The 24,887-nt window shown below is 32.1% G+C and overlaps 2 protein-coding genes across 52 annotated transcripts in view; both read right to left on the reverse strand.

Annotated features, from left to right (window-relative positions):
* Hipk (Homeodomain interacting protein kinase) overlaps window positions 1-19,930 on the reverse strand; it is a 64,805-nt gene extending 44,875 nt beyond the window's left edge. For 42 of the 50 annotated variants that reach the window (XR_013004516.1, XR_013004514.1, XR_013004513.1 and 39 more), the window contains exon 1: window positions 19,059-19,930. The gene's annotated coding sequence lies outside the window, so the exon portion shown is untranslated. The remainder of the gene's footprint in view (window positions 1-19,058) is intronic. The other 8 variants (XM_076396571.1, XM_076396556.1, XM_076396569.1 and 5 more) reach the window with 3 other exon arrangements.
* Window positions 19,931-22,031: 2,101 nt separating this feature from the next.
* nAChRa5 (nicotinic acetylcholine receptor alpha 5 subunit) overlaps window positions 22,032-24,887 on the reverse strand; it is a 123,958-nt gene continuing 121,102 nt past the window's right edge. For both annotated transcript variants that reach the window (XM_076396602.1, XM_076396601.1), the window contains exon 9: window positions 22,032-22,385. In XM_076396602.1, the coding sequence (XP_076252717.1) occupies window positions 22,165-22,385 (221 nt within the window). In that variant the 3' untranslated portion in view covers window positions 22,032-22,164. The remainder of the gene's footprint in view (window positions 22,386-24,887) is intronic.

Consider the following 24,887-nt stretch of genomic DNA (forward strand, 5'->3'; position numbering starts at 1 on the left):
AGGTAAATAATATTGTAGTAAATTCATAAAAGGTTTAGGTAGGTATTACGTTAAATTGTGTGTATATTGTAGAATAAAGACCTTATAGTAGATAGGTTAAAAAATGGTTTTGTTTATTTTTATTAAGTTATAAAAACGAGTATTATTGTCGGTTTTGGTTCGGTTTGGTTTGGACCCCCCAATAAGACCATCTAAGAAGTGCACAGGTCAATTGAAAAGTCCCCGGCCTACCATAGTAAAACACATTTTTCATGTATTGTTACATATTGTATACATTATTACGCTTAAAGATTTTCAAACACCGCTCCGAACCATCAATTCGTCATTATTTTTGGTCAAAAGTGAGCTCGCGCGGCATCCACTTTGCACAGAGTTTTCCCATACCCAAATATTCGTGAAAGATATGATGTATACGTTTATTTGATATCTTTAGAGTGTTTGTATGAAATAACAATTTATCGATTTCAATTTACGGTCATTCAAAATCATTTTGTGAATTTTTTAAATGTTTTCGTCGATAACAACCTCTTTTGGTTCACTGCGTCTACCGCCTCCGGTGCTTATTTCACCACGTCTAAATTTAGCATACCAATGCTTGATAGTTGATTTTCCTGGGGTAGTGTCCGGAAACTCGGCATCAAGCCAAGTTTTTGCTTCAACTGTATTTTTTCCAGCAATATTTTATCAGCACGCGAAATTCCTTATTATCCATTTTTTCACAATAACAAAGTTGTTTCACTCACAATGCTATAACCATAGAATAAGGAAATTTAGAAGTGAAAGTTATATGGAAAAATCGGGTCCCACGTTTAAGCTTTTCGGAATCCCCTTTACGCGGCCAAATGAAAATGAAAAATGCAACAGCTATATGTGTGTTTCTCTCTCGTTCGGCATCAGTATTAATAATTCCAACCTAAGCAGTTAACGGCCATTTGTAGGTGATATAATTTGTATTGTTTATTTATGTCAAGTTTTTCGGTATGTGTTTTTATATATATTTAACAATTACTTTAGATTATTCTGTGTATTTTAATTTATTAGTGTACTAAAAAGAAAACCTTAAGGGGATCTCTTATGATCTCCTATGTAGGACCAGGAAGTTTGTAATCATTTTGAAGATGAAGACTATAGACCAAAATGTGGAAAGCCATGGCTGAAATAAGATGTAATTCCTTCCTACTAGTAATTTAAATAATAAGTATTTTGTTAAATAATAATGATTTATTGCATTCAAATAATTAAGCACTTTATTCTTTACCTTTACTACAAGATAAGGAACTGTGGCGACCGCCACCACCAATTCACCATCAACAACTACAAAGGTTGGCAACGCCGGTGGATTGGTACCATGCAGTTCCAGGGTATAAAAGACCATCAGGACGACGTCTCGCTCTCTTTTCTTATCACCGTCCCCCTGTAACAGTACCACTTCCACAGCGCTACCGTACTTCCTTTACCTAACCTAATATCCTGTCAATCCTCCCATCGACCACATGTATCAATCGTAATTTAAAATAAACAACTTTGATTCAACCAGTGTTTTTAGTTCCCGTGCAAATTACTTCCAAATATAGTAGTGAGTGTTCTGACAAATAATCGCAGCGGCAGCCACACATTTCAACCGACCGATCGACCCGACGAACATTCCTACAGAACATATACCCCTAATGGTAATATTAAATCACATACGTTATTTGAGGCTGATAGATATTTAGGGTAAATGATGTTGCTCGTGAATGGAGGTAAAACGAAATGAAACAGTGGTGTTTACATTATATGACCGTTATTTATTGGCTCTATAAAAAAATGTGAAAAATACAATTAGATAAAACGGATGGCAGCGGTGTTACCTGGAGACGAGGCTTGGGCAGTCGATGGTGGCACGTCTAAACCAAACGAGGGTTGAGCACTGAATGACCGAAATACCCTTCAATAACATCCCAGATAAACGTCTCGGGGTTGCCGCCAGCTATTCGTTGTCGGGTTCTTGTTGGCGCTGCGGGCACCCCGTCCGTGTTCAACATCTGGGATTATATTTCTCGGTATTTTGTAGACCCTTATTCCACGATGTAAAATTTGACATGCATCAAGGTCGCTACAAATATATAGGAGATTCTTCTACCCCACCAAGACCCAGAAGTAAGTATATGATAAGAAACTTATGTTTATTATTAGAGAATGGAGGTTCTAACTTTAAATTTATATGTTCATTTACAGATAACTCAGCCTGTCCCATCAGTTTCATTTCGGGTTGGATGAAAAACTAATGGTTTTATCCTTATTGAAAAGCAGTGACAGAGGATATAAACTGTTATCAAAGATATTCTGCTTCCCTTCTAGAAGAAGGTTCCTTTTTGCCGCTGGAGTACAAACCTCTAATTTTGGTCGTTAGTTCAGAAACTTTACTGTATAGACCGAACTGCAGTTGTCATATTTGATAAAATATACCTCAATTTAGGTAGGTTGTTAATTTAGTTGATTCTAAAAAATAATACAACAGAACCATTAATAGTTATATTATCTTATTTTAATGTTTGTTTTAGGTAGTGGAGATATCTCTGTGATTATGTCAATGTCTTTATGGTCAAAGAAAATTAATGTAATTGTAATATATCAATAAAATATATTTAAATATATCTATTTTTTAATTTCCCGATAAAATTTTCAAAATTCCCGCTAAACATTTTTAAATTTCCCGCTGTAACTAACTGTCATACGGCGCATGCGTAAGCGCCCTCACACGGGGATTCCGAGCGTAACACAGAACCAATATGAACAGACAGCTGTCAAATTAATACACGCCATCTTTTGAGGGTTAGGACTAACTCAAAAACATATGGATTTAATTCTAGTAGCGCCATCTATGTATCAGGCCGGGGATTAATTGACCTGTTAATAAACTAAGGAGAAATACAGTGATATAAAAATAACTTAAAATGCTATACCGAAGAAAACAAGAACTAAACGTAAAAGATAAATATGACCTCTAATGAAAGTAAAATACATTACTTGGATATACAGTTGTTAATTAGGTGGATTAAGCCTTCAGGATATACTACCATATAAAAAAAACGCATCTAGAACTTCACCTCATAGCAGGAGTGCAAAAGAGTTGAATGTAAATATAGTAAAACACAACCCTAACCTACAAACTATTTTGATTTTATAATTATTTGTAGCTTAAGTAATATATGCATTAGACTATAATGTTAAAAGAAATAATATTTGATAATATTTTCGTTTAATTATTTTATTTAGATTAGAATCTTGATGTCAGAGCCAAAATGAACTAAAATTTAAAGTCAATGCAGTCAATGCCAACAATTTAGATATATTTTTTTTAGTTCACTGTTTAAATGAACGGACTACAGTAATTTTAACGTTCGACAAAGAACGTCCTGCTGGACTAAAAAAGGAGGAGACTCCACACAAACTCAGAATTGGCAGAAACGTTGGATCTGAGCCAAGCCGCAATTTATGAACGATTACAAGCGACGTGGGAAAGATTCAAAAGATGGTAAGGCGAGAGAGCTACATCAATTGAATCACATGCAATAAAAAAAATCGAAAAATCATCAGCGAAATGCTGCCCCAAAGGTATAAAAGGAAGTTATTTCCGTATTGAATAGTAACGGAAGATGAAAAATGGATTTATTTAAAAAATCCCAAGCGAGAAATATCATCTGGTGAAGCCGGTCCATCTTTTGCAACGCCACACTTTTTACTTTGTCTCTGGAGGAATCAAGTTCCAACCAAAATAGTTCACAGTACGCTCAAACACATAATAAGGTTATTTTGCAGCTTGATAACGCGCTGTCTCAAACAGCAAAATGATCCAAAGAAGTAGTTAAAATCAACTGAACAGGAACTTGTTATCGCACACGCCATACCCTTAAGACGTGACTCCATCCGACTACCACCTTTTCGCATCGATTGGGCATAGCTCAAATGAAAAACAGTTCTTTTGTAATGGCAGCCATAACTTACCTAGGAGATGGGCAAAATGTAATTAGTAATTAAAACTCCACTATAAATAATGTTTTCTAAGACGAAAAAAAAAACGGGAAGGAATTACCGACATATTCGTACATATTTTATACTACTTCGTTTCATACTAGATTTATATTTTCTAACTTACTTGTAAATTATATTATGGGATAAATACTCATCACATAACGCGGTTTTCAATCTAAAAATGTGGCGAAAAGACAACACGCCGTCAGTTTGACATCACCGCGTCAAGGCTCCACTCGACAGGTTTGTATCACAACTGTCTAATGATTGATTTACATAATAATAAAAAAATAACAATAACTTATTTCATCACTTGTTTATTTGGAGGCAACCTATTGTGCTAAAAATGTACATCTCATTTCCTATGGACTATAATCAATAGCTTCGTGAAAAAAATATGTTTTTTTTTCAAGCTATATTTTGCAAATCGTTCCTTTGTTAGTAAGGTTTGTAGAGGAAATTTTTTTTTCAAATAGATGTCTTTGATAAAGTATGGCATACCGGATTGCAGGTTATTAAAATTAAAGAAACTTCTCCTCCGTCCGGATTATGAGCTACGAAAATCTTACGTCACAGATCGTCACTTTACTGTAAAACAAGGCGATGAATATACCGAATTACATGCAATAGTACGTCTAGTACTATATATTTCGTACACAGCCGATCTACCTACAACAAAAATAACCACTGTGGCAACATACGCCGACGACACGGCAGTCTTAGTCTATCATGAAAATCCAGCCATGGCACCAATTAACCTACAAACACACAGTACAAATGTAGATAATACAAATGTGGCTGAAAAGGTGGCGTATAAAAGCCAACGAAACACAATCCAGTCATATAACTTTTACGCCCCGTAGAAGAACATGTTCACCAGTCTATATCAATAATTCTCAAGCAGAGGATGCTAAATATCTTGGTATGTAACTAGATCGGTGCCTAACTTGGAAGAAGCACATACTTGCCAAACGGAAACAACTTGGACTACCAAATGTATTGGCTTATCGGGCACAAATCCAAGTTATCATTAGATAACAAAATATTATTGTATAAATCTATACCGAAACATATTTGGTCATATGGAATCTAACTATGGAAAACCGCTAGCAAGTCTAATATATCCACTACACAACGGTTACAAATAAAGTATTGCGTGCCATTGTCGATGATCCGTACTAAGTTTCAAATGAAGCGATACAACGTGTTTGTTTGAAGTACATCGAAAGATTGTCAGTGCATCCCAATGTACTCATAGTGCGTAGACTAACACTATCCGATCTGATTATTGGACATATATAGACTTTAGAATAAGACTAATTAATTCAAATAGTATTTTATACAGCAGAACACTTAATGAAGTAATTTTCTACATGCCATGTATATATAATATAAACATAACAAATACTTATTGTGGAACTATTAAGGGTAATAAAAAATTGCAAATATCATCTTTTTAGACACGTATGCTATACTAATAATAATATGCTTGCATTTTTTTCTATTGGTAAAATGTATACTGGGCAGGGATTTCCTTTAATCCATGAAGAGGAATGGCCCGAAGGAGTTTTGAAGAGACTTTCTAATTACAAACAAAAGATGGCGCCAGAGGGAAACGGTGGCCAAAAATGTGGAACAAAAATTTGATATGAAAAACATTTGCTCACATTTATTTTTCTCATCATTATCACAAAACATAAAGAATAAATGTGACTGAAATGGATCAGAAGTTAGAAAGTGACAAAAGTTAAATGCGGCAACATTGCGACGTTTTGATGTCATAAATTGAGGTGACGTGAGTTCATTGCTACTGTGGATAGACTACATATTTTTTCTTCTGCTATTGTTATTATGTTATATTATCTAAACTATGCAACATCCCGAGTAAGACGATATAATAAGTAATAATAGGGGTTGTTTGTTTTGATGGTTGAAAACAAGTATAAGTATATATATATATATATATATAACAAAGCGCAAAATTTAAAAAGTTTGATTGGCTGCAATATTATATGGATACTGTCTTATATTATATGATGTACCTGTAAAAAAACGAGGTTTCGTAATCGAAATTCAAATATGTAACTCTTAAATTCAGTAAATTTAAACCTTGTATTTTTAAGTTTATATTGGAAAACGTGTTTTTAATATATAGTTTTTAGTTTACAATATTTAAGGCAATAACAATGTATTATTATAACTATCATATAATAACAATAACATGTCAATTGAAAAGTCCTCGGCCTGACACATAGATGGCGCTACCAGAATTAAATCTGTGGCGACCGCTACGACCCTTTAGGCCACCACCAATTCACCATCAACAACTACAAAGGTTGGCAACGCCGGTGGATTAGTATCTCATCTCAAAAGATGCGTGTATAAATTTGACAGCTATCGAATCATTTATTTTGTGAATTATAGCATTTTGAGTGAAGCAACTTTTGTTATTGAGAAAAAAATGGAAAAAAGATATTTCGCGTGTTGATAAAATATTGCTTTTTGAAGGGAAAAATAAAGTTGAAGCAAAAACTTGGCTTGACGCTGAGTTTCCGGACACTACCTCAGGAAAATCAACCATCAAGGATTGCTATGCTAAGTTTAGACGTAGTGAAATAAGCATCTAAGATGTCGAACGCAGTGGACGCCCAAAAGAGGTTACCGACGAAAACATTAAAAAACTCCACAAAATAATTTTAAATGACCCTAAATTGAAATTGAACGAAATAACAGACACTTTAAGAATATCAACTGAACGTGTGCATCATATCATTCACGAATATTTGGGTATGAGAAAGCTCTGTGCAAAGTGAATGCCGCGCGAGCTCGCTTTTGTCCAAAAACAATGACAATGAGTTGATGATTCGGAGTAGTTTTTAAAGATGATCAAGCGTAATAAACCCGAGTTTTTGCATCGATATGTGACAATGGATGAAACATGGCTCCATCATTTCATTCCGAAGTCCAATCGATAGTCATTCGAGTGGACTGTACGTCGGCTGGCAAGGTTATGACATCTGTATTTTGGTATACGCATGGAATAATTTTCATTGACTACCTTGAAAAAGGAAGAACCATCAACAATGACTATTACATAGCGTTATTGGATCGTTTGAAGGACGAAATCGCCGAAAAACGACCGCATTTGAAGAAAAAGAAAGTGCTGCTTCACCAAGATAATGCACCGTGTCACAAGTCAGTGAAGACGATGGTAAAACTCGATGAATTGGGCTTCCAATTGCTTCCTCGTCGCCGAAACTGAGGCCTATTTTGAAGCACAGGACAAATCGTACTACAAAAATGGTATCGAAAAGTTGAAGGGTCGCTATAATCAGTGTATCACTCTTGAACGGAATTATGTTGAATAAAAAAAAATAATTTTGCCAAAAAAATGTGTTTTACTATGGTAGGCCAGGGACTTTTCAATTGACCTGTTGTTTAGTTGTTTAACTAAATGAATTATCAGTTGTCCGATTAGATAGTGGTTTTTAATGTATTTTGAAAATGTTCTATACAAATCTTAACTAGTATTTAAATAAAATATTTTATTAAAATTCTATTTATTAATTTCCCTATATCCTATAATTAGCGCGACCTCAGGTGGTTAAGACACGCAACAATTTTATACAAGGGAGATTGCATCCTAAGTCTATTTGCTTTATGATCATTACATTAATTAATTATTAAAATAAATCATCAGTTAGTTGTATGGGCAAGATGCCACAATAATAGCTTGAAATGAATAAATTTGTTAAGAAGGTAGAACTAATGAAGAAGATACTTAATGAAAAATTATAGCAATTACCTTAACGGTGGAAAAGTATAATAAATAGTCAAAAACAATACATTTTCATTTAAAATCCCAATTCCACAAGCAGAATCAGCGAAATACCTCAATATCCATCCCTATGATAGATTAAATTGTATAAGTAGTCTATCAGTCTATTATAAAGCCTATTTGATCTTATGGGGTTGCACTAAATCATCCAAACAACTAGTAATCTAACGGTACCAAAGCTTTCTTCGATTAATTACCAATGCTTATGGTTGCATAACTAACCAAGAACTACTCTATTACCTCGAAATCAAATGGATTTACGAAGTTATTCAAGATTTTACCCATAAGATATGAAATAAGGTTACTAAATCACAGAAATATAGAAACTAGTGTTGGGAACTATCGACTGTTTAGTAATTGACTATCGACTGTTTCAGTCGATATTTTTAATTCGACTGATTTTACTACTTTATCAGTGACTTTGGTGTTTGGTGATTTTTGGTTCTACTAGTTTCATTCGATTGATTTTTAACGTTCTGGCTCGGTCGCCATAGTCGCGACCTTGACAAAAATGTACCCAATTTATGCTTACATAGATTTATATGTAATATATTTAGTTTTATGATTTTTTTGGTAGTTTGCTTGTAAATAACAATATATTGTATATTAATATTATAGCATTTTGGTACGATATTTTTCAAGATTGTTAATGTAATAGCTTAGGTTTTGTTTAAGTTCTATTGCATTGTCTATATTTGTTATAGTATACTATTTGAAAATAGCAATTAATATATTAAAATACAATAAAACATTTGTGCCGTATTATTCCATTCCATAGGAAAAATTCCTTTTTACAGATCCACAGAACATTCAAATATAAAAGTAATTCTATTTCGATTAAACTTAAATTATAAATTGCATGTTATGTATTATTATTATAATAGTATTCAGTAATTATTTTTTGCCTTTTCTTTTTTAAAGTTAAGACGTGAAGGAATTTATACATCTCCGTCTCGCTTATACTACCGTTGGAAAACACAAGCACATATAAAATAAACTACCTCAAGTAATTATCTCCGTCTTTTCCTCTCTCACAATTTATAATCCTTTCGTACATCTCCGTCTGACATCACGAATAGAAAAAACAGTCGAACAGTGCATTTGACTGAAAATAGTAATTACTATTTTACTAGTCGCTAGATTTTTGACTATCGGCTGTTTCGGGTGTTTTCAGTCGATAGTTCCCAACGCTAGTAGAAACTATTGGACAACATTCAGGAAATTGGAAGATTGAAGCGAATCCACTTGAAATTCTATAGTGTATAAATATTATATTAAATAGTCTAATTTAATTTTAATATGAGAGAAATGCCTGATGATATATGATATTTATCCCACATTTGTCCTGTTTATATATTGTTGCAAGAACAATACGACAATAATAATAAATTAGTTTTATAAATTAAAATTGTACAAAACATATCTAATGTATGATGTAGTTAGTCAAAAATATTAATAATATAGCTAAATAACTTCTTTTCTTTACTATTACTAATTATTATAATTTAATCAGCGCCTTCTGATTTTGGTGGTTCATAGAAATTGATATTTAACTTAGTTCTGATAGTAAAAATACCGGGAATTAAATAAGTTTCGAAAAAAAAAACACATTGTTCATAACATTTCCAGAATTTGAAGTTATTTTAAGATAGGGATAGGTCAAGTGTTAACATACTATTTTTCAATTTATTCTGACTAAATATCATTAGTGGTGTTTCATTTGTTCATCTCTAATTTTTTACGAAACTGACACAATTAACTTAATGAATTTAGGTCCAATATCGACCACTAATTAATTTTATTCCAATAATGCAATTATTAATGAGGATCTATTAGGTACTTGCATATATTTTAAACATCGATATATATATATTGAAAATGCGAAGTATTAACGTTCACAACTGTTAAACAACTTAGCCTAACTGTTATCAATCCGATAGATTTCACATTTCTCTATATAACACACAATACTTTTTTTTTGTTCAAAATTCGCTTTATTCATCAACATATTCTCCATCAAGAGTCACTCAATCATTCCAGGCTGCTCTAACATTTCAATATCACTTTTGTAAAACGATTTATCTTTTGCCTCAAAATAGGTCTGTCACCAGTTGCTATCCGCTCAGATTTTAAGTTTAAACTTGGCCAAAAACTACACCCAAAACGATTTTGTGGATTTTTTTATGTTTTCTGGTGTTACCACCTCATTTGGACCACCACTGCATTCTGCATCATGGCTTTATTGCTGTTTCTGATGAAGCGGAGTTTTTATAACACTTTTGAAGCCAGTGCTTCGCTTGAACGCTAAACACGAAATTACTTTTGATCCATTGTTTTGAAAATAACAAAAGTAGTGACACTCTTAGCACAAAAACTGACAAATTGATGACTAGAATATTATGAAACAGTTTTTTTTTGAAGGTTAGTACTAACTGAAACGGCGGTGAATGGAAAAAAAACTAGCGCCACCTATATGTTAGACCCGGGACTTTTCAGCCCACGTGTTAAAATAACAGTTTCCTATTTAGTATTATTGAATGATTCACTGTATGCAGATGTTAATGGAAACAAAAATGGAACACGCACATTTCATATTCGATATTTATTATTTTTGTTTCAAGAATTCAAAAGTGGTTATATTGATGTTCGAAGATGTTTGATGGCAAAAAAAACTAGAATGCATAAACAACAGTTGCAAGACATACAAAATGAAAATCCAGTCTAAACTATCAAAAAACTTTCAGACAGCTTAGCAGTTGAATAATCGACTGTTTCCAGATGTTTATGTGCGATAGATTAATCCAAGATGGCCATCTACATGAAACTAAATACTGAAACGGAACGGAATATTCATGGGTATAAAGTATTTCTGTGTATATTGTGGAATCAACAAGGGGTGGTGTATTAGAAGCTGCTAAAAAAATCTAATTAAACTACTACTGCAGATGATGAAAGCAAAATCATCTTGCATGACAACGCTCAGCAAGAGCTCTGAATGATACATTGTTGCACCTGGATCATGGATGGTTCAGCCGCACCCAGCAGACCCACCAGACCTTCTGTCTTCAATATGTGTCTATCCAAAGTTGTAAATTGGTCTTACAGTCAGACAATATTATCCTTCTCATTTTATTCTATTTAAAATGAAATAGAATGCTGCTAGAGAAGTTCGATCATGTAACCGAAAGAACCTGCAAAAGTTGCCCGTTCAAACGTCTGCAAAATTCTTCAAAATATTATAATTACCGATTATAAACCGGCAAACGTTGTTTTAACGCTTTGTTGTAATAAATTGCAAATCTCCGGGGTTCTTATTGAAAATATTTTATGCGCGTTGCAGATGCTCTGAATATTAGTACGGACACGGTCACTAAAATATCCCAAAAAAAAAATATAACCTTAAATTCACCAAAAAGAAACCGTGTTTATGCGAAATAGGTGACGAATCAAGATCAGCTTGTTGAATATAAAAAAAACAGTAATATAGGATCTAAGTGGTGTAAAGATAATCCACAAAGGGGTTTAATGGAATAATTTTTTAAAATTATTTTAAATTTTAAATTAATAAAATCCCAACAAGTGCATCAGCAGAGGCTGCAATTAAGGAATGGCTTAAAGTACATAAAATAAGTTTTGAGGAAATTATGTTAAAGAATGAACTCTTTCAAATTGTTCCTCGGTAAATATATATGAACTATTTAATCGCATTTTATGTAATTTACTTTTTTAGAAATAAGCCTGAGAAAAGATACATGGTAGATCAGACTACTGAACGTTATGACCACAGACTATTATGTCTTCCTCCCTATCACTGCATATTTAATCCAATTAAGTTGATATGGGGTATTGCAATAGACATTTAGATTGAGAAGGATATTCATTCAAACGAGAACTATCTGGATTTATGGAAAGAGGCATTTTCGAAAATAACACCTTCGGTTGTGTGAGTTCGATCAGACATATTGCAGAAGAAATTGACAAATGGTAGAATCTTAAGCAAGTTTTTAATAGATTGGAAATAAATAGCTTAGTTAACTTGGTTAGTGTTTCAGAAAGCGACAATGATTGAATAAAACTTAATGAATATTGGTTTATGATTCAATGCTGACAATTACCAAGATAGGGTGATGAAAAAGGAAACAACTAAGGTCAATATACAATTAATATACTTAATTGTAGGAAATTGTATTATACAGTGTGAAAGCTTTATGAGCTTGTGTGTTATTGTTTAGAATATACATGAAGATTTGTTTAACATGAACGAGGAGAGAAATAATACTAACTGTTTTGCAGATATGGCAAATGCATTAAGGAGAATGCAGTGATTAAATGAAGTTTTATCAAGAAAAATTTATACAGGTACTCAGAGGACAAACTAAAGAGAAATATAGTAATATCATAATGAATTTACAAGGATACATCGCATCGAAAGAAACAAGAACTAAGCGTAAAACATAAATAGGCTTTCTAATGAAAGTAAAATACAATACTCAGATATACAATTGTTAATTAGGTGGAATAGGCCTTCGGGGGATACCACTACATAAAAAAAAACGCCCCGAATCCTACCTATACTAATGTGGAAAAACGTTCAATGTATATATAATAAAACAACTCTAACCTATAAATTATTGTGGCTGTATAATTAATTGTAATTGTATAATGTTAAAATAAATTATAATACATAACATATTTGATTCATTATTTTATATATATTAAAATTTTGTTATATGTCAGAGCCAAAATGTATTAAAACACCGAGTTGCTGCGGCAACATTGTGACGTTCTGACAGGTCTCCCGTGTCACTACTGTTTTGAATAGGCTATATTTACATTTTCGACTCAGCATGACCACGTCGCAGAAAGATTTTTTTATAAAATGATATATTCTGATTAATACATATAGTATCAATTATTTAATAAATGCCCTTTTAAGGTGAAAAAATGAACATACTATCCTTAGATAGATAGTTCCCTTAGAAAGACTGAGAAAGCTCTGAGCCTAGTCAAACATTGTTAGCTGATAACTATTACCAATCACAAGATAAGAAATATATTTATTAGTTTCCTTAAAAATTATTCTTCAATAGCACGTATCCCACATCCAAATATTTAAAACCTTCACTGATTAAAAACAATGTTAATTTGCTTTAAATAAGTTCTATCTATGCAATATAACGTTTTCTATATACATATTTGGTAAGATAACTTGCGTAGAAAATAATGTATTGCGTTTGAAATGCTCATAATATATGCTAGATACGGCTCTATTTATAAAACATGAATTAATTAAATACTTTATTACTTATTACTCATCACATAAATTACTTTATCACTTTCTGATATTTCAATCTTATAATCGAAATAGGAAACACTTTAGAGGTTAGAAAAATCGACGTTTGTTCGTTCCTTGGAATTACGGTGTCCTTGGAAGAGGTTTAATTGGGCTGGATTGATTTTTTTACTGCAATAATTATTTGAAGGCTGAGATGTTGTTTATATAGAATAATCACAAGAAAAGCGATTGGAGAAAAAGTAATTGGCCATGTAAACGCCATGGCGCGTTTGAAAGGTAACCTTCCATAGAATATTCTAAATATAAAGGCAGCGTCATTTGTTTACTCAGTCCAACGTTATTGCGCTTTGAAAATGGAGATTTCAGAGAGTCATTTTCGCCATATTTTGCTTTTTCTAGGGCAGCAGGTTCATCGAAAATTGTGTGACGTTTATGGTGAAACAATGGTTGTTATTCATATGGACAATACAAGCTCTCATACATCGGCTGAAACAACCACCTATTTTGGGGGTGATGCTTCAAAAAATCATGTTTTGGAGATCATGACCTCAGTCAGAGTGGAAAAACAGTTACAAAGATTGTTTCAAGGGCATGCAAATCATCATGGAGAATATTTCGAAAAGCAATAAAACAATGTTCGTTAATAATTTACTGCCTTTTTAACACCGAGATGTTTATCTGGGATATCATTGAAGGGTACTTTAAATCATTTAGTCACTGACAATCGTTCAGTTCAGACGTGCCACCATCAAATGCCAAAGCGTCTCTTCAGGTAAAATTACGCCCCTCACTTTCATCGTTTGTACTTCTCTGTTTTTATTTAACATCAATAACTAACGGTGACATAATGCAACCCTCACTGTTTTATTTCGTTTTACCTCCATTCACCCGGCCTAATTCCCAAAAGTTCAAAATATAAATAGCAATACTCGTAAGTTCTTAAGTGAAAGTCAGTTAATTTTACTTTTATTAAAGATGATTAAAGAAAAAAATGTTACCACGCCTTCAAATGAATCGTTGAAACAGTTTGGGATGAAACTATTTGGATATGTAGAAAGAAGTACTGTCTACAATAACACCTTCAGTCTGTATGAATTCCATCAGAAGAAGCGGAAGAAGAAATCAATAAATGGTGGAATCGTGAACAAGTGTTACATAGATTGAAAACTAACAATTTAGAGATTGGTTGGAAATTAGATTCACCCAAGAAAACCCGTCTACATACAAAGTGGATGACAAATCTTGACCATCTTGATATTGGCTCTTTTCGAGACCAAATGTACGAAATGTATAAGAACAGAAGTACACAAACTATTTTATCGACATAAACATAATTTAATAAGATTACTTTAGAGAAAATAGTCTGTCTGAAAAGTATATATAAAAGAATTAGGGACATGAAGCTTTTTGAGGGATATAAGACATCCTTTTATACACTCTTACAGGGCATAGGGTTTAAATGGTGAAAAGATAACCCTCGGAGAGGTTTAATATAACTTTCAGACATTACCTTAAAAAGAATTAAATTTTTAAAGGCATAAAATAAGACCAAGGAAGATAAATTTGAATTTGTGTATCTTGATGAAACTTCAGAATGGTTTATTGTGGCACTCTTGGCAAGACGGTAACAAAAAAAGTGTAATGACAACAAAAATTGATGGAAAAAGGTAAAAGTTACAATAGCATTCGATTAGGTTTTGTTGATCATTATATTTATTAATAATTAATTGCAGATATATTGCTGGTCGAGGGAGGATATTCCATCTAAAACTGTTTGGGTATGTGGAAGGAAGCATTGTGAACCATAACACCTTGGGTTTGGATGGAATCGATTAGACATACAGAGGAAGTAATTGATAAATGGTGGAATTTATCAGGAATGTTTCAGGCAGATTAGAAATTAACAATTTAGTGATTAAATTGGACAATGAGTGGGAAAGTTAAAGTGACTGAAGGAAACTCTCAGGATATGTGATAATGCTGTGCAATGCTAGAAATTCCTGAGACAGAGTGATGAGAGTGGAAACAACTAAAGGTATGCACATAATTAATTGAATATAACTGTAGAAAATGGTATTGTAGGGCGTGAAAGACTTGTGTGCACAGATATGATTGTAATTGTTCAAAATTAAACATGAGCATTAGGTTACAACATATGAGGAGAGAATGAATACTAACTGTTTTGTAGATATGGTAAATGCATTAGACAGAATTCAGTGATTAATTTTATGAAAAATGGTGTACACAGAAAGTAGAAGAAATAAGATATACAGTGATACCAAGATGACTTGACAAGTAAACACACCATTGAAGGAAACGAGAACTAAACGAAAAAAGTAAATATGCTCTTGAATGAAAGTAAAATACGTTCCTCAGATATACAACTGTTAATTAGGTGGATTAGGCCTCCAGAGGGATACCACTACATAAAAAAACGCGCTTAGAAACTCTACCTCATGGATGGTGTGGAAAAGAGTTAAATGTAAATAAAACAAATCTAACCTACAAACTATTATAGCTGTGTCTCAATTGTAGTTTTATGTCCTTCGATAATATATGTATTAGATTTACTATAATGTTAAAATAAATTATATATCTTAATATTTTTGTTCAATTATTTTATTTAGATTAGAATTTTGTCGTATGTCAAAGCCAAACTGAACTAAAACTCAGAGTTAATTCGGCAACCTTGCAATATTTCGACGTCACAAATATCCATGATGCATTACTAAAAAAACTTTGAATAGACTATAGACCCAAAGATAAATGCATTAAGAAAATATACACAGGAAGTAACAAAACAATGAAAGAAACAAGACCTAAAGGGAAATACGGATTATACCTCCAGAGGATACTGTTACATAAAAAAACGTTCCTAGAACTCTACTTCACAGGTAGTGTGGAAGACAGTTAACTGTAAATATAATAACTGTAGTTTTAGTACTTCGACAATACATACAACACATGTATTATAATGTTAAAATAAATTATATTTGATAACATTATCTTGGTTTTATTGTTCTAATCTGCAAGTATTGTATTAAATGTTGGAGTCAAAATCAAGTAAGAATCAAATTTGATGCGGCAACATTGCGACGTGTTGACATCATATATTTTGATAACGTTCATTGCCAGTCATATACAAATTCGTCTGAATACATTTTTTTCTAATAAAGGCGGGTGGACGTTTCTAGCCCGTTGCGGTTATGTCATTTTGGCGACGTGTGTTTGATCTCTTCCTTATTACTCAGTCACTAATGCCAAGTCGCCATGGTAAGATACGCGATTGATCAGCACCAAATAATAAAACTTTACAATCAAAATGAGTGACTGATTTTGATAGAAATATCATCATCAGCAACGAAGCGCATTCTTAGAGGAATAAGAATAATTGGCGCATATGGAACAACGCCAAGTTACAGACGAGAACAATGCATCGACAAAAAGTTAGTAAAGTGGTTTTTTTCCAGAACTATAATAAATATTTTTTTCTGGTCCAGACTGAACGACATGAAAGTGAATGACATTTGGTTGGATGGACATCATAGTAGATGTATGAACGATTTGAGGGTGATCAGCCGTAACTTGACTGATGTCCTTAAAATTACAATAATCCAGATCATCGCTCAAATTCACCCGGTTCAAATTAAAGAAAATCAGTTCACCCGGGCCGGTGCCACCTTGAGAAGTCGTAGAGGACATTTAAATGACGTCATATTCCATACGTAACACCATATATGAGCATTATAAATTAAATAAAAACAGAATTTTGTTAATACCGAATACACAGCTTGCTTCACTCCATTTCAATATCGACCTGCTGTTATTGAAAACGCCCATATTAAGTCAGGACTGTTAAAATAGATCTAGAAACAATGAGAATAACTATAAATAAATTATAAAAGTGGATTCGCAGAAGAATAAGTTACACCGGATCTCAGTCAGCAATAAACTTCTAATAAACCAAATAATACTGAATTACTTATGAAGAAGAGAGAATTGTTTATGAGTATCGAAATCTAATAGAAATTGTTGTGATTTGTTGAAAATACTTAATTCACTCAATCCTTTACTTTGGGTATTCCTAAGTCCTTAATGGAAAATGATTATGTTATAAGAAAAAAATGTGCTAAAAGAATAATGAAGGTTTTTATTTCCGTTTAGAAAGTTATATAAACAAGCATAACTGGACCACGAATACCACAAAAAAGGTGCTTATTTACATTTTCGATGCAACATAGAAGAAATTTATCTCCATAGAAACTAAAAACTCCAAAGAGCTCTTCAAGTTTTGCTATAGTATTTATTACGTAGATGCGATTTATATAAAAAGAACCATGTGAAACCAAAAAATGTGAAAACATTATATACATTTCCATAATTATTGTTTCAAGAATTTCAATTTTCAATGAAATTTTAATTCAACTTATTTCAACGTATCTTATTTATATTACCGTTAGTTACTCAGCTCCAACAGCCATTTTTAGTAAAAATATTCGATTTCTATAATTATTAATATTATTGCTGATTTCTAAACCAATTCATTTTCAATATCAAAAATGAGATAACATGGGTTCAAACATTATAACATTTAACGGTTCATTTTATATACACAGTCAAAAATAAACCATACGATACAAAGGATTTTAATTATCTCTGTCTGTTTCAATTAAAACCAATAATTGACACGTATGTTATCTACGACACAGCTAATATAAACTGTTACAGGCAACAAAACACACCAATTTGCATAAAAGATTCCGTGATGAGCTCAAGAACATTTAAAGTATTAACGACGACGCCTAATTACCCAAAAAATTCCGTTACATCTCCATTTCTCGTTACATTTGATCTAGTTGCTTTAAACAATATAATGTTTTACTGTATTTATACAGCTGAAAGCTATTCTATGATTTCAACTGTTAAACAAGGTCAGAAATAAATATAAATTATTATTAAATGAACCAATCCCAAATAATACATGCACATATAAAGTATGTATAATTAGTTAATGATTACAGTTAATTGTGTGTTAGAACGGATTTAATTTGGTAAAATTAATCAGGATATCCTAAAAATTTCTGTTTACCATTTTAACACCAAAAAATATTAAAATAAAAGCGTATTTAGAATATCTCAGTAAATGTGTTATAACTTGAAATGTGTTAAGTACTTAATTTATGAAAATATACGGAATATATTCAAACTAAAATTGAAACAAATATATATATATATATATATATATATATATATATATATATATATATATCTTGTTTATAAAACGACTTAATAGATAAGACTGATAAAATGTATTAATTATTATTATTACAAAACATAATTTGATAAAAATTTCTATTAAAAAGTCTAATCAACTACAATACAATATTATTTAATTTATCTTATATGGTTCTATGAAGCATTATGATGTATATTTAGAACATTTTTCAAACGAACTGATGTGTTCTGTTGACTATAAAACAACATGGAACAGTGCGACAAATAATACTGATAAAAATATATTAATAATTATTAAATGAATCAATTACACAATGTGGGTTCAGAACAGGACTCAATGTTTGCCAGATACCATCTACTAATTGTTGAAATATTGTTGGGGAGCGCCAAATAAACTTTTTGTTTTAAACATTTTCCATGCGTTTGTATTGTGAAATGGTAATCACTTGCGGTGTAATATTAATAGATGGTCGGTGGAAATGTTTAAAAGTACACGTATTCACGATGGAATAAAAATAGTTTGTAAGTTTTGTAAGGCAACGAGTAAACAGTAAGGTTTGGGAGTCGTCTCCCAAAAGTAAATATGTCGTCAAGTTCTTGTCCATATTGTGTTATGGAGTTAAAAGAGTACGTTGTTTTCGATTGTTTTTTTTGTACCCTCTAGCTGACAGTTACCTCTCGATCCGCCCTCCTTTCCGAATCCAATCTTCTCTCATGCTGATATAAAACGCACAAAGACAAGTCTTAACGTCCAGCCATCTTTGCCGTACCTCCGCACACAAACAGTATGTTTACACCACTCGGATCCGCGCCTTATTTTTATGTTGTCCCATCAAATGCACATCCCGAACATTTCGCGACAACATTGAACGCACTAAAAACCGTTTTTTCCACTATTTGTTTGCCATTTTGTTGCGTTTTTTTCCCTTCACTTCTACTCAGCACTATTCACGGCGACGTTATAAGTCTACGTATTCGTTCGATTTCGATATGCGACGCTGTTGTCACACCTTTTTTTTTATAACTCGCATTGACCGGACGATATTTATATATCACTTTGTGAAGAAAGATTAAATATTCTGTTGACACATTTATAATAAAATCTTGTTAGATGAGTTCAATTACCCTTAATTTTGTATAATTATAACGCAATCACGATGAAACTCTAGCAAAAATCACATGGTTTTGGAATTAGAGGTGTATGTGGCAACATCGATGTACTTGTCATTACGCCCTGTGTGCGCACTGTTGTCGGCTCGCTGTCGAAAATGGGACGAAAATCGAAATTTCACCTGACAATTGTTATCACAGGGCGTTATTCTATATTCAATATACCTGGGCTTGGCGTATTGCTAACGTTGGCTTGCCTGGAATCCTTCCCCGATCGGATTTCGACGAAGAACGCCGTGAAATTCGACACGGACTATTTTTACATTACGCCTAAATCCAGCAACAAGTTGCCGGGACGAAACGGGACCGGTCTATTTCGGAATCGAAATCCGCAACGTAAAAACGCACCTAACCGCCGTTGTTGACGACGCTATATTGAAAATGCGCCTGGCACACGGGCAACCAGCAAATCGGGCTCAACTTTATGAATCACGTAGTCGTGGAAATGCCCAGTGACGTCAGCCGATTCATGACTGTTTTCCCAGACAGCCCAGGGACTCATTCTTGGCGTGTAGGCGGTTGGAATAGGGTGAAACATTAAAAAAGTCAATACTGCTTTTTACAGGGCGATTCAATCGAACAATATTTTATTTTTTAACAACACATATGTTGTAATGCCTGAAACTTGTATGAAATCGTAAAACTAATAGACACAAAAACGTCACTGCAAGCATCAAAACGGAAAATTGATACTTTGATTAAAAGAAACACTATTTTTTTATGTTTTTTATAGCTTTTCGGGTAAAGTAGCGTATATCATTAACAAGCAATTAAACAATGTATTAAAAGTTACATTCGATTTATAAACGCTTCGAATTTGATACTAATAATAATGGTTAAATAAAACTATTTCTACATTCGATATGATTCGAAATTTAATTTCAGATCGAATTATCCTGTTATAATTAGTAAATGAATACAGGTTTAATCGTACATCCGAATGATTCGAACCCAAAGTCTTGATCTATATTTTTAAAGAAAAAATTTGAATTTCAGCCATTAAAACACCTTCACCAATTTAATGAACTTCGAGCTATTGAGCAATAAAAAACATAAAAAAGAATTAGTTTTTATAATACAAGTTACAATTTCTATATTTAATCTGTCAATACAAACAAATATTTATTGAAAAATTTTCTTTTTTACCAAACAATAAAGTTTTTGTTACATAAATATCATTACAGTTTTGGGAATATATAAACATTGATTTAAATTATTAACGCAAATTTTATATGTTCCAGAATTTTGCAAAATAGCTTTAAGTTTTCGTACGAAATATCTTTGTTCAAGGAAATTTATAGTAACAAATTTTTGTTACCCGCACCTCCGCCAGTTTACAGTAAATACATTTATTCGTTTTCAGAATGGGTCCAGGGTTTCCTTATTGAATAATTCATTAAATACAAATATATATAAAAACAATATTTCTCATAATGAGACATTTATTTTATCATTAAACATAGACAATATATACCATAACGTATAAATAAAATATATGTACAATAAATTATATTATGCTTACAGGAAATGTACAAATCACAGGAACATTATTGAACGATCACAAAAAATAAATTACAGTTAAAAATTATTATAGATTATTGAATATTATAGCATTATTTAACAATCACCAACCAAATATTTAAATATAGAAACACCAATATAGTTTTTAATAGAAATCTTATAGGTTTGAAAACTTGATATAATCCTTTCCATATTTAAGCGATATATTTTTGTTATAAGCCTAAAAAGAAAAATTGACGATTTTTATGAGTTAAAAAAGTGCATCCAGCATTGTGTGATTAATATTGAAACAAAAAAAATATATTAAAAATACAACTTAAAATTATAGAAAAATAAGAAAAATAAATTAAACAAATTACAACAAAATAACACCAATTAAGAAATTGCAGGTGGAAAAACATGATACTGATGTTTGAGTTAGAAGAACATATTTTTTTAAGAAAATATATTATAGGAAGACGAAATTAAATACTATCTTATTTATAACAACATTTTTGAAAAGTTCTTTCAGCATTTTTACAAAAAAAATCATACTTAATATGATTATAGGTTTTTGAATATATGGACATCGAGGTTAGTTCTTAATATATACGTTAAATGTTTAAAAGTTTTCCAAATTTTTCATCGTTTTTGAACAAGACATTTATTTTTAATGTATAAAATGTGTCAATTGACGAATTTTGTATTGCTACTGTAGGTGGTACAACCTTTGAAGTTTTGTCTATATAAACACTAATCTACATCACCTAATAATATATACACACTGTGTTATTAGTAAACTGTAATTTTACATTTATTTTGAATATCTTATATGCTATACATCCGATTATAAACAGAAAATTACATATAATATATTATTGAGCAACCATAGTGGTAGTGTTTTTCTGGTTGCCTGGACTGTAGTTAAAAATACAGGAACCTTTTATTTTATTATTTAAAATGGTATAAGAGTTATATTTCTCAAATAGTCTATATGTAATAAGAAGAAATATAATAAATATAATATTTAGTAGCCTAAAATCCAGTCTATTTTGTTTGATAAAAAATCATTAATTTGAACTGTGGGTATTTCATTAATTATTGAATTGTCTTAGGCTGTTTCCTGAGGACTGCGACATAAAATTGTAGTAGACGTAATGATGGTAATGCAGAAGAACACGGCTAAAAGCAGTCTGTCAAGGACGATGGACGTTTGCTTCCATTCCAATTCGGTTAACTCTTTTCGTTCTTGTTCGATGACTCTGAGTTCTGTCTTATCGATATTCTGATGCACACGTTGTAGAATTTTCATGACATGTTTCTCGAATACATCTAAAACAATAAAATTATCACTAAAATGGCGAATGCGTGGCGTCGGTCATGATAAAATGGCGAATGTAATGTATACCAACTAATTTATATTCGAATATATTAACAATATTTGACACAAAATAATTAGGCTAATCCAATAAACGGAAAATAGATTGTAGATTTCATTCAGTTTTATTTGATATTAGACTAAACCATGTGTTCTATTATATATTTGAGAAAAAATGGTGAAAGTAAATGGTGAATGCGCCAAAATATAAATTTTATGTACAGTTCAACCTCCATATAGCGAAACCGAAAGAAAGTAGAAAATATTCTTTATACCAAATTATTTATTACAATGTGGTTACAATGAGATGTGTAGACTTTAGGTTGAACTACGATTCGTTTTAACAAGGTAAGAAAACCTGTTTATTTACCTAAACATTATGTAGATACTCTTCTCTGCATACCTTGTTAAAGCTAAGGCACCATTATAGAGATGCCGAAAAAATATCGATATAGAGGTATATCTGATATATACCGTGATATTTTTTTTTAATTTTTCGATACTAAAAAAAATTAAATATGTTTCTTAAACATTAAGTAAAACCATTTAATTAATTTTACTTAATAAATTATAAATTAGTGTGTTGGAATTGTTTTTTTGAAGGTTTATAATATGATATTATTCTCGGTGGTCGACACCCCTACTCTTACTTAAACTTGGTTACTTAAAACACCTTTTTTATGTACCTAAAACCACCTAAAATATGTACTTGTTACATATTTTATTACATCTACAGCTTTGAGAACATTTTTTATGGTAAAATCATGTTGATTCATTTTACTTTCTTTTTCCTCGGTTTCTTCCGGTTCTTCATTGGCAACTGGAAATACAGATGTGACAATTTTAGCATCAATCAGTAAGTTCTCCATAGATGGTTAAATCATCATAAAAGCTAACAAACTCTTTGAACTTTTTGTCTCTTGAAGTTTGAATTCCTCTTTAATTCTTTGCCGGGCCTTAGCAGAGTTCGATGAATGGCAAGTAGTCGTTCTCATTATCACATGGAACTTTAAATCCTCTCTTCTTAAAATAGTTTGTCATTGTTATTTCAGTGGCTTGACTTCAAGCTTTTTGTAATAATACACAAGGTTTGTAACACGTTAGTTGTAGTTGGTGCTTGGTGTTCAATATCTGGATAACATCTGACAACTTCCTTTCTATACTGCATTTTGAAGTTTTGAATGATGATTTAGTGGTTGAAGTTTTGAAGAGAGTTTTACAGACAAGTACTGTATTTTTAGGTCTGTTAGATTAAGAATCAGGAATTAGGTCTTCATATGCAGTACCATTTTGGAAAAACCTAAGAAACTTTCTTTTTCTTTCTTTCATCTTATTACCAAGATTTTTAAACCAATTGTTAAAACCATCACAAGTCATTGAAGCTTTAGTGTTTGATGTATACACTGTTGGCAAATTATTGATATTTTTTAAAGATGGTGTTTTTCTGTATTTTCTAACGATGGGAGGTTTAGGTTTGTATTTATGGAATTTTTTTGTGGAATTTTTGTCTACATACTTAATTATTTTTCTTTTCACTACACTTTCCACATAAATATCTTTTTCGTTTTTCAGTCATTGCAATTTTATAACAATTATAAGCAGCCTTTATATTACTTAGCATCAAACAACAAGGACTTTCTTGCGTAACAGGTCAATTGAAAAGTCCCCGATCTACGATTTGTCCTTTGCTTCAAAATAGGCATGAGTTTCGGCGATCACCTCTTCCTTCGACGAAAATTTCTTCTCAGCGAGCATTCTTTTGAGATCTGATAACATGAAATAGTCGCTGGGGGCAAGATCTGGAGAATACGGTGGATGAGGAAGCAATTCAAAGCTCAATTCATGGATTTTTGACACGGTGCATTGTCTTGGTGAAGCAGCACTTTCTTTTTCTTCTAATGCGGCTGTTTTTCGGCGATTTCGTCCTTCAAATGGCCCAATAACGCTATGTAATAGTCGCTGTTGATAGTCCTTCCTTTTTCAAGGTAGTCAATGAAAATGATTCCATGTGCATCCCAAAATACCGACGTCATAACCTTGCCAGCCGACTGTTGCGTTTTCCTACGCTTTGGAGCGGGTTCATCGTGTGTAGTCCACTCGGATGACTGTCGATTCGACTTCGGAGTGAAATGTTGGAGCCATATTTCATCCATTGTTACATATTGACGCAAAGAATCGGGTTTATAACGCTTGATCATCTTTAAACACTGGTCAGAATCATCTACTCATCGTTGTTTTTGGTCAAAAGTGAGCTCGCGCGGTACCCACTTTGCACAGAGCTTTCTCATACCCTACTATTCGTGAATGATATGATGTATACGTTCAGTTGATATTTTTAGAGTGTTTGTTATTTCATTCAATTTCAATTTACGGCCATTCAAAATCATTTTGTGGTTTTTTTAATGTTTTCGTCGATAACAACCTCTTTTGGGCGTCCAGTGTGTTCATCGAAATCT

Source organism: Rhynchophorus ferrugineus, unplaced genomic scaffold (genome assembly GCF_030347505.1).
Source record: "Rhynchophorus ferrugineus isolate W39M unplaced genomic scaffold, kcgeb_rfMv2 rfM2, whole genome shotgun sequence".
NCBI classification, from domain to species: Eukaryota; Metazoa; Arthropoda; class Insecta; order Coleoptera; family Curculionidae; genus Rhynchophorus; species Rhynchophorus ferrugineus.